Below are 12,196 nucleotides of genomic sequence, written 5' to 3' on the forward strand. Positions count from 1 at the left end.
AAGATGGGCATAAGATTGTTTCAAATAACTTCTTTGCTTTTATTTTTATATTTTAAACAAAAATAATACTAATAAAGTACTCAGAAGGTAATCATTGAAATAAAAATAAATGAAAATAGCCTAGGAAATATACATATGCTAAGGAAAGTAACAAAATAATTCTGTGCTATGCCTGCAATGTCCGGCTAGACAGTTAGGGAATTTGTTGATAGCACAGAGATAGGGCATTCGCCTTTCACGCGGCCGACCTGTGTTCGATTCCTCCACCCCTCTCAGAGACCCCGGCAAGCTACTGAGAGTATCGCACCCACATAGCAGAGCCTGGCAAGCTGCCCGTGGCGTATTGGATATGCCAAAAATAGTAGCAATAAGTCTCACAATGAGAGATGTTACTGGTGCCCGCTCGAACAAATCGATGAGCAATGGGATGACAGTGACAGTGACAGTGGTAAATTTAGTAATAATATAAAGATATAGGGAAATTTTGAAAGTGGCATTCTCAATTACTTAGGGGTAAAATGTCATAATGCTTAAGCTTTTGTGTAAAAAAGGCCAAAAATGTTGAAACAAATGAAGTTATATGTTTACTAAGTCTAATGGATAAAAATGTTGGTGTCTACCACTTTATTCTCTATTCCTTTAACAAATTTAAAAACCATAGAAATCACTTTATTCTAAAATATAATTAATTATAGTAGTAAAACTTAAATTTGAGTTAAATTTCATTTCAGTTGAGATAAATTGCACTATAGGTAAGGACCAAACAAACTAAAAGATCATTCAGAAAATGATCACTATCTTGAGAATCCTTAGCTTTCCACTTCAACAGGATGAGTAACTAACAAATGAGCTGGGGCACAGTAGGTATCTCTCCTTAACACTTTTGGAGAGAAGAGACCATTTTTTAAAATAATTTATTTATTTTTAATTAGTGAATCACCGTGAGGGTACAGTTACAGATTTATACATTTTTGTGCTCATGTTTCCCTCACACAAAATTCGAGAACCCATCCCTTCACGGGTGCCCATTCTCCACCACAAATAAACCCAGCATCCCTCCCACCCTCCCCAATCCCATCTCCCCCCACCCCACCCTGCTACTGTGGCAGGGTATTCCCTTTTGTTCTCTCTCTCTAATTAGGTGTTGTGGTTTGCAATAAAGGTGTTGAGTGGCCATTGTGTTCAGTCTCTAGTCTACAATCGGCAGGCATCACCCTTCCCCCGCATGGCCTCTGACCACATTTTACTTGGTGTTCCCTTCTCTGAGTTGCCCTCTCCCCAGACTGTGAAGCCAGCTTCCAAGCCAGTGAGTCAACGAGAAGAGACCAATTTTATCCTGTATAAATATACCAGTCTTTCAATCTCAGCACTTACAGTATTTGGAGCCAAAAATTCTTTGTTGTTGGAGGCTGTCCTATGCAATACAGAATGCTACATGGCAAACCTGGTCTATACATACTAGATGCCAATCATCCTCCTTTTTAATGACATATAAAAATGTCTCAACATGGCCAAATATTCCCTGGATAGAAAATAGTCTCCTCACTGAGACCCACATAACATAATTAAATAACTTATTTGAAATGGTCTTTTCACCAATAAAAACTGACCCTCCAATGTCAACATTTGTATATTTCCATTTCATATTTAAATACTGCCCACAGCATAATTATATGGCTGTCCCATAAATGAGTAACTGAAACTCTAATGAAAGGCATTTGGTTGTTTCTCTCTTTTGTTATTTTATAAATAATGCTTCAATCAACATCCTTATAGCCAAATATTGACTTGTATCATCATTTCCTTAGGCTAAAGCTCTAGAAGTAATGATAGAATCAAAGACACATTATGAGAGCCCCACAAAGCACCAGGAATAATGAACAAATGAATCAACAGAGGGGCAGAGAAGTCCAGACTCCCCTCCCCACCAATTATAATTTTTGGTGCTAAATGAGGATGATTTTACAGCAACAATCCTCCAGATGTTCACTGAACTAAGGATATCACTGAAAGAGATTCAGTAAACTCAAAGACTAATGGAAAAAAAATTGAAGAACTTACTCAAACAGCAACAAAGGAGCTAAAGAATGGAAACACAATGAAAGACTCCAAAGATTGAATCAGTGTCCTCAAAGAAAACAAGTAGACACCACTAATAAAGAAGAGGTAATAGAAAAGATGCTTTTAAATGAAAAACATTTAAGATATTTAATAGGCAAAAGCAAAAGGAACAGTGTCAGAATAACAGAAGAAAAGATAGAAAGAGGGAAAATGGCTTGTGGAAGAGATTATAGTTGAGAACTTTCCCAGTCTGAGGAAGGACTCCTGAAATGGTTAGAGAGAAGCAAAGTCTCAAATACAAGTAAAAAAAACCATAAAATCCACATAAGATGTTGGGGCCGGAGCGATAGCACAATGGGTAGGGCGTTTGCCTTGCACGCGGCCGACCCGGGTTCAATCCCCGGCATCCCATATGGTCCCCTAAGCACTGCCAGGAGTAATTCCTGAGTGCAAAGCCAGGAGTAACCCCTGAGCATCTCTGGGTGTGACCCAAAAAGCAAAAAAAAAATCCACATAAGATGTCTCTAATAAACTACTATAAGCAAGAAGACAATAAAATAATATACTCAATGTATTGAATGAAAAGAATCTGTAACCACTGGAGTAAGTCCTGAGCGTATCTGAGCATGCCCATCCCTCCTTTAACCCCCCACTCCCCCACACACACCAAGAAAAGAATCTGTAGCCAAGAATAATTTCAGTGAGTGATAAAATATTCCCAGACAAAACCAGAGTGATAGCACAGGGAGTAAGCCACTTGCCTTGCATATGGTTGACTCTGGTATGATTCCCTAGCATGACATAAGCTCCCCTGAAGACCACCAGGAATGATCGCTGGGCACATAGTCAGAAGTAAGCCTTGAGCAGAGACAGGTTTGGCTCAAAACAATCATCACAAAGGTCATTTTAATCATTTTTAATAGCAACTACTTTTAATTTTATTTTTAATTTCTATTTTAAATTATATGCAAATAATGAGAGAGAAGAAAGGGACATGAAAAAAGCAATCCCATTCACAATCATGCCTCAGAAAATCAAGTACCTCGGAATCAGCTTAACTAAGGAGATAAAGGACCTATACAAAGAAAACTATAAAACGCTACTTCATGAGATAAAAGAGGACACGAGGAAATGGAAACATATCCCCTGCTCATGGACTGGGAGAATTAGCATTGTCAAAATGACAATACTCCCCAAAACATTATACAGATTCAATGTGATCCCTATAAGGATACCCATGACATTCTTCAAAGAAATGAATCAAACACTCCTGAAATTCATATGGAACAACAAAGCCCCATGAATAGCTAAAGCAATTCTTGGGAAAAAGAAGATGAGAGGCATCACCTTCACCAACCTTAAATTAAACACAAAGCAATTATAATTAAAACAGCATGGCACTGGAACAAAGGCAGAGCTGCATACCAATGGAACAGGGTGGAATACCCTTACACACACCCTCAAATATATGATCATCTAATCTTTGATAAGGGCGCAAGAAATGTGAAGTGGAGCAAGGAAACCCTCTTTAACAAATGGTGCTGGCAAAAATGGACAGCTACGTGCAAAAAAATGGGCTCAGACCTCTACTTAACACCATGTACAAAAGTCAGATCAAAATGGATTAAAACCTCAACATCAGACCAGAGTCTATCAGGTACATTGAAGGCATGGTTCGCAAAACCCTCTACAACATTGAAGCTAAAGGTATCTTTAAAGAGGACACTCCACTGGCCAAACAAGTGGAAACAGAGATAAACAGATGGGAATACCTCGAACTGAGACACTTCTGCACCTCAAAAGACACAGTGAACAGAATCCAAAGACAATCTACAGAATGGGAAAGGATATTCACCCAATGCCCATCGGATAAGGGGTTGATATCAAGGATTTACAAGGCACTAGTTGAACTCTACAAAAAGAAAACATTGAACCCCATCAGAAAATGGGGCAATGAAATGAACAGAACCTTTCCCAAAGAAGAAATTAGAATGGCCAAAAGGCACAGAAAAAAATGCTCTTCATCACTATTCATCAGGGAGATGCAGATCAAAAAAGCAACGAGATATCACCTCAAACCACAGAGACTGGCCCACATCCAAAAGAACAAAAGCAACCGGTGTTGGTGTGGATGTGGGGAGAAAGGGATTCTCCTTCTCTCCTAGTGGGAATGCTGACTGGTTCAGCCCTTTTGGAAAACAATATGGACAATTCTCAAAAAATTAGAAACTGAGCTCCTATTTGACCCAGCAATACCACTCCTGGGAATATATCCCAGAGAGGCAAAAAAGTATAGTCGAAATGACATCTGCACACGAATGTTCATTGCAGCACTATTTATGATAGTCAGAATCTGGAGAAAACCCGAGTGCCCGAGAACAGATGACTGGCTAAAGAAACTTTGGTACATCTACATAATGGAATACTATGCAGCTGTTACAAAAGATGAAGTCATGAAATTTGCATATAGGTGGATCAACATGAAAAGTATCATGTTAAGTGAAATAAGTCAGAAAGAGAGAGACAGACATAGAAAGATTGCACTCATTTGTGGAATATAAAGTAATAGAATGGGAAACTGACACCCAAGAATAGTAGAGATAAGTATCAGGGGGATTACTCCACAGATAGAAGCTGGCCTCACATACTGGGGAAGAAGGCAGTCCAGATAGAGAAGGAACCACCAAGTAAAGGGTGCTAGGAGGATCCACTCAGGATGGAAGATGCACGCTGAAAGTAGCCTATAGACCAATACCTCTATTGCAAACCACAACACCCAAAAGGAGAGAGAGAGCAAAAGGGAATGCCCTGCCACAGAGGTGGGGTTGGGGGGACGGGATGGGGGGGGGTGGGAGGGATGCTGGGACGGTTTGTGGTGGAAAATGGGCACTGGTGGAGGGATGGATACTTGATCATTGTATGACTGAAATGCAAGCATGGAAGTTTGTAAGTCTGTAATTGTACCTCACAGTGATTCACTAATAAAAAAAAATCACTGTCACTGTATCACTGTCATCCCATTGCTCATTGAGTTGCTCGAGTGGACACCAGTAATATTTCCATTATGAGACTTGTTGTTACTGTTTTTGGCATATCAAATGCACCACGGGTTGCTTGCCAGGTTCTGCCATGCGGGCAAGATACTTTGATAGCTTGCTGGGCTCTCCATGAGGGGCAGAGGAATCGAACCCAGGTCGGCCACATGCAAGGCAAAAGCCCTACCTGCTGTGTTATTGCTCCAGCCCCATCATTGTCTTAATAAGAATTTAATTTTTAATTAAAATTAAGCAGACAGAATTTAAGAAAAATAACTATTCAAAACATAAACTAGGGGCTGGGAGACAGTATAGTGGTTAAGATGCATTGCATGTGCCAGACCTGGGTTCTATTCCCAGCACCACATGGTCCTCTGAGCATTTTGGGGTGCATCCCTGGAGGCCACTTGCGCCACCAGGATAGCATCCAAGCAGATATCTTTGACACTTCATTTTTTTTTTTTTGCTTTTTGGGTCACACCCAGCGATGCTCAGGGGTTATTCTTGGCTTTGCACTCAGGAATTACTCCTGGTGGCACTTGGAGGACCATATGGGATGCTGGGGATCAAACCCGGGTCGGCCGCGTGCAAGGCAAACGCCCTACCCGCTGTGCTATCACTCCAGCCCTTTTGACACTTCATTTAACCAGTTGCTTATAATAAATTTTTAAAATTATTTATTTGTAATGTAGACAAAAGCTAGAACTTTTGATACAATTCTAGAGTTGAAACTGATTAGATAACAAAGCTCCAATATTAAAATAAATTAAGTATAGAAAAATCAATTTTTATGTGAAAATTGTTATATCTGATCATGGGATTGTTAAGTCCTTGTCTAAAAGTTATTAAGCTGTGTTGCAAGTTGAGCCATATGTGCTATTGTTTTTGTTTACTGATTTAGTTGGCTTCTATCTTACTTTCCCAACTAACTTAATGTGCTCCTACTGGAATTTAAGCACTGAGGAATTAGGAGCTATCACACAGTTGTGTAGTCCAGAGACTTCTGGATCTATGGTCTGGCACTGGTGCCCATGAGTTGACATGGTAGTGGCTGTAGGGGATAGGCATGGTTGCCAGGGCTTCTAGAAGTACAGAGGGTTACGGGGAGGCTGCCCACCCTGACTCAGAGTTCTGTTGGGGCATCAGGGTATCTGAAATTATTCACAGTTTGGCATCTTAGTGGAGAATATTCGTGAAGTGGTGGAGTTGAGCCCTTGGCGTGGCTAATAGTAGTGGGGTGTGGATGCGGTTGCTAGGGCTTTGGTAGGGCTGGTACTTAGCCTGTCAGCCTCCCGAGGGCTCCCTGGAGTTTTCAGCCACAGGGACCAATGGCTAATTATTTTCTAAATCAATTCAATGACAATGTACAGTCACAGGGTTATACATTCCCTATCTAGTTTCAGAACTTTCCAATAACCACAAAAGGAAAGCCTCAATTAAGTCCCCATTCCTCCCTCATCCCCCTTAGTCTACTTATAAGTAGAAGCACTAATCTACTTATTCTCTCTGGAATTGCTTTTCCTGGACATTTTGTGTAAGTGGAATCAAATAGCATGTGTCTATTGCGTTTATATTCTTTTTAAGAATGCTTTTCAGTGGCTGGAGCGATAGCACAGTGGGTAGGGCATTTGCCTTGCACACGGCCAACCTGGGTTCGATTCCCAGCATCCCATATGGTCCCCTGAGCAGCCCCAGGAGTAAAATTCCTGAGCACAGAGCCAGGAGTAACCCCTGAGCATCTCTGGGTGTGACCCAAAATGCAAAAAAAAAAAAAAGAAGAATGCTTTTCAAAGTTCATCCAAGATGTAGCATGAGACAAAAACTTCTTTTTTTCTTTCTTATTTTTGTTTTGTTTTGAGCCACTGCCAGTGGTGCTCAAGGGCTTATTATTCTTGGCTTTGTGCTTACAGGTCACTCCTGGCATGCTTGGAGGACCATATATGGTGTCCAAACTCCTTTACTATTTATGCAAAGTCCAGGTATTTAATTTTAATAGCTGGGTAATATTCCAATATATTGATGGACCAAGAACTTAACATCCACAGATCGACATTTGAGCTGTTTTAACATTTCAGTTATTGTGAAGCCAAACACAGACCTTGAATTGATTTCCAGTCTTTAACTCTTTGATGAGTTTAAGGTCCAACATCAGCTTCTGAGAAGGCAAGGGCAAGATCATTAGCATTTCTGCCAGGGGCATTGATCTTGGGAAGCATCACCCTGTCCAATCCCAAGGTCTTATTGAGCCTCCACTCTCTATCTCACTGACTCTCCAGACTTGTCTTGATTTGATGCCTTCTGCCATAAATCCCACTTTCTTGTCATGAGGAGAGGAATTTCAGCTCAACTCAACCACTCTAAGAGAGACTACTGTAATTCTATATTCCATGTAGTATCACTGTGTTTTTAATTGAGCACTTAGGACATGCCCACCACTGACGCTAACTCATTTAATCCCCACAATCAGCCCACTAGGGGAGGTGATCCCTGCCTGTTTCCCTGAGGACATGAGGTGAGAATCAATATTCAGGCTCCCAAATCAGTGCCCTCTCTACCCACAGACCTACTCCCAACACCTGATCTTCATGTCTGAAAGGCTCCTTTTCATATATTCCCAACATCCTAATCTTGAAAAGCAAAATTCTAGGAACAATTTATGTGCATCCATATTTCAGGTCTATAAAAATTTAATTTTCTCTCATTAAAAAAGTGGAGGTGCTAAAGGCTGACATAGCTCCCCGCTATACACATACCTAGAACACCCAAAGCAAGAACTCCTCACATAGGTCAGCTTCAGAAGCCAGGAAACAATGAAATTCTAAGCTACCCTGAAGGCTATCAGGTGTCTTGCAAGTCATACTCCCAGGCTTAGTTTACTGGGTCAATCAGCATAACTTTGGACCCCTAAAAGGGGGTTTAGTGGAAGAGCAGCATCTTAGACGGGACCCAAGACCCTAATGAGAGGAGTGGGGAGAGGGGTTGGCTCCTTCTTCTTTTCTGTCTATCCTGGTTGCCACTGAAAATGCCTCTTTTGACCATGTCAGTGGAAAACCAAAGCTTTTTGCCCTTTGAGAGGCAGCCCTTCTTCCCTCTTAATTTCTTTGTTCTCAAATCTATACTGTATTTCCCAGGATACAAGTAATGATGGGGTGATCTGCTCATATGGGATTTAAGACAATCATGCAAATTTCTCCCTCTCACCTGGGGTGCTTCTGCACCAACCAGATGTTCATTATTTATCTTCAAGTTCCTGTCCATGGGGATCTTTGCCAGGGACTATGGCTGATCATCAGATGCAGAAGAACAGTGACCAGGTATTTCTAAATAAGTAAAATGAGAAGAAGGAGGGTTTCATTCCTACTAGAAGAAAAGTGGGGAGGGGGCAAAGGACCCTTGACCTCATTCTTCAAGAAATGCAGGAAGGAGAAGTCTGTGACTAACCAACGCCTCACAGCCAGTAATCCCAGGACAATTGGCTTCAAACCAGCAATCATCTCACTGAACTGAGTCTCCCTACAAAACCAAACACAGATCAATAAGTACCAGGAACTGACAGAGGGTAAGGGTAGGCCATGAGTGTATGAACCAGTAACTATAAGGAAAGGTGTTTGGTGTGGGTGGTCTTTATCCCCTTCCCATCGTTTTCCTCCTGGGCACTCCCACCCCCACACCTCCCAGGGATGCATGTTCCTCCTGTCCCACTCCATGATGGAGTACCAGCCAGCTCAGTGAACAGGTGGGGAGCATTTCCTGAGTGAACTGGCCCTTCAAGGGGACGAGTTCAGTGTGAGGTTACGTCCATCAACTTTCAGGACAAATTCTCAGCTTATTAATTCTCTTCTCTGATGCAGACAAAAGTAAATAAGCTTTTCTTAGGAAATCTGGCACAGAGGCCTTCCCTATTCAAACACTGCAAGAATTGACAGGCTTGGAAGTATTCAATTCCTAGACCCTGCTTCCCAGGGAGCCCTTCTGGCCTCCTGCCCACAACGTCCCAGCCTGCTAAGACAAGATGAACCCTGGCTCTTTGTGACTGCAGACTCCAAGGTTCAGGACTCAGGCCAGGCAAGACCAAGGCCTCTAGACAGAGTTTCAGAGACCCTGAATATCTGAGGACCATCAGAGAATATCAGAAATGGTTTGGTCAAGGTCTCATCTGCTCCTTTTTCCCTGTGATAAAAGTGCATTTCTAAGGATTTTATTTATTGCTTGCTTCTATTTAAATCACATTTTCAAAGACTCAGAAGAAAGAAAGGAAATAGTAACAAAGTCAAAAGAGGTCCAAAATGTTAATTAAGCAACAACCTTTAACAAAAACTTTCCAAAGAAAGATGCTGCTGTGTTTCTAACCACTTGCTCAGGGAATCCTTTGGTCAGATAATGATTGCTACAGGTTTTATACCAGAGACTGTACAAATTCTTATTGAAATTCACCTTCCATTTTATCCTAGTGTATCCCCATTCATCTACTTTATTATATTTTATGTTCACTTTTTATTTGGAAGGGAAAAACCCAAATCTATCCCAACAGCCTAAAGTCAAGCTACTAGGACTGGAGAAATGTGGAGGGAATGCTATGGTTAGCTTCAGCCTTGACTGGAGGATCTGTGGGTACCAGCCACCAGTGTTTGGGCATGCTCTGTTACAACTGATGTCACGTCAAGAAAGCAAGAGTTAACTCCATTGATGGAAATGTTTTCAAGATTCAAAATTTTTAGAGTTAGGGTTTTCTTCAGGACTGAGCTGATGTGAGCTAAACCTTTCAACTATCTATACAGAGAAAGTCCTCTCATCTGCCGTGTTCGTTTCTGTCACTCCAAACGTCTGGGTCCAGAGCAGCTGCTTCTCCTAACCACTCTCACAATTATCTTTCCAAAAGTCAACCAAGGATAATGAAGATTCTATTCCCCCGCAAAAAAACCCAAACCAGCATTGCTTTTCCCCAGTGTGACTTCTGGTACTTCCTTAAATGTCCTTTCTTCTCTGTGGACTACTTAAGGACTGTATATAGCCAAGTTTTTAATGTGATTTCTCTTAACTTCCCAGTGCACAGCCAATACTCCGAGAGTCCATAGCTTTTATAATAAAATACTCAGGTGAACACACTTATTAGAATATTCAGATCAGGACTGGGCCTCCTCCCCTCCAGCTCCTCAGTTTTCCAGTAGCTTGGCAGTCACACCCAAAACTGCCCCCGGTGCCATGTAATCTCATCAATGGTCAAGACCCAGAGACTATAAACTAAAGCTTCCAGAAGAGAGCTACGCAGAATTCTCTGGAGAATGTGGCCACATTCACAGCCAAGTGACCTCTTATACTCTAGCCCACTTATGTAGCAAAAGTAGGACACATTTGTTTGGTTTTAAATCATTGCTTGTATTCTCTTATATATGTGATTAAATGGCTTCGGAATGAAATACAACAACCTTCACACGCTTCCCTCTTATTGTGGCAGGAAGGTGCTTGGTGGTGGGATTGGTGTTTGAATATTTTCTGCAATGAACTACTGTAAACTACTTTATGAAAATAAAATATTTAAAAATTGAAATAAAAGAATATTCAAGAGTTGTAAATTTCTCCCATATTTCCCTGTTATACCATCTGGAAAGGAAAGGGTTTCATAGGGATGTCCATATGGAGCAACACTGTTATTGTTTTCTACTCCCATTTCCACCCATACACAAAGTGCATCATACAGAGCCATGTTGATCCTCAGGAGCAGGGTGCCAGGTACAGGCCTGGTCTAGTTTGCATGGCCCCCCATTCACCCAGGCTCTAAGCCCAGTGTAACCTTTCCTGTTCCCCAACCCAGGGAAGCTTGTCAACCCTTTCTTACAGCATTAGTCTCAAATGTGAAAGTAAAATGCACAAAATCAAAAGAAAACTATAATACTGAAATATATGGCAAAATCACATTTTATGATTACATGTCAGGAGTTATGGATAGGCCTTCTAACATAGTATTGTGAAACAATACTGAGCACAGCAGGATTTTATGATATTGGCACCAACTCTAATGTGATGAGAAAAGAGCTGTGATTTCTGCGGGTGGCCAGGACATCAATGTGCTGGCACTGCAGTACGATGGTTTGTGGTCTGTAAGCTGAACAAACATGAAGATGTGATTCCCTTCCTGATCCCAGCTCAGAGATCACACTTAATTCTGTGTGTGGAAGCCCTACGCTCAAAAACATCTTTCTTTCCCAACCTCTCATCTCCGTCCTTTTCTGCAGCCTCTAGAAGGTTGTTGGGTTGATCGGAAGCTTCTTACCCTGGGTGGATGAATAAGAGTGCAGCTTTGAGTATCTCAGGCTTGGGAGAGAGGGGTGTGGTCACAGGTATCATCAAACACTCTTGCTTTATTTTTTTCTTGGAGGGAGCATCATGGTAAAATGCCCAGTGTTCTATCCTCCTCAATCCAGCCAGGGACTTATACAAAACAGCAGCCACCTGGTTCTGAAATATGGCTCTTGAAATCTCCCTCCCAAATCCTCACCTCCAAGCCTACCCAGAGCAAAAATAGGAGATGAGCAGAGCAGAAGAAAACCCACCTTCAGGCTCCTCCATGCTGCTAACCACAGTGGTCGGTGGTGCCACGGGGATCTCTGTAAGATTCAAAGGGAAGAAAGAAAAATCAGGGTGAGATTTTTTGGGTTTTGTTTTGGGGACACACCTGCCTATGCTTTGGGTTTACTCCTGGCTATGCGCTCCTAGGAGGACTTATTGGACCATATTGGTTGCCAGATATCAAACCTGGGTCAGCTATGTGCAAGACAAATATCCTGTCTGCTTTATTATAGCTCCAGCACAAAAGATGTGATTTGTTTGTGTGTGTAATTTACAATGTTATTTATAGTTGAATTTTAGACATACAATATTGCAGTACCAATCCCACCATCAGTGTCAACTTCTTTCCACCAACATTCCTAGGTTCCCTTCCGCATCCCTCCTCTCCCCATCCTGCCCTCTTGACAGGCACCTTTCTAAGTTTGGTTATTAAAGTTTGGCTCTTGATTTCAGTTGTTGTTGACTCTGTGATTTGGATATTTGGTCTCATCTGTATCTTCTCCCTCTCCCCTCCACTATATCTTTCCTTTTCC

The 12,196-nt window shown here is 41.6% G+C and overlaps 1 protein-coding gene across 2 annotated transcripts in view; it reads right to left on the reverse strand.

Moving 5' to 3' along the window:
• NTN1 (netrin 1) overlaps window positions 1-12,196 on the reverse strand; it is a 263,946-nt gene that overhangs the window by 55,647 nt on the left and 196,103 nt on the right. For both annotated transcript variants that reach the window (XM_055131810.1, XM_055131809.1), the window contains exon 5: window positions 11,648-11,701. In XM_055131810.1, coding sequence (XP_054987785.1) covers window positions 11,648-11,701 — 54 coding nt within the window. The remainder of the gene's footprint in view (window positions 1-11,647; window positions 11,702-12,196) is intronic.

This window comes from Sorex araneus, chromosome 3, assembly GCF_027595985.1.
Source record: "Sorex araneus isolate mSorAra2 chromosome 3, mSorAra2.pri, whole genome shotgun sequence".
Taxonomy (NCBI): domain Eukaryota; kingdom Metazoa; phylum Chordata; class Mammalia; order Eulipotyphla; family Soricidae; genus Sorex; species Sorex araneus.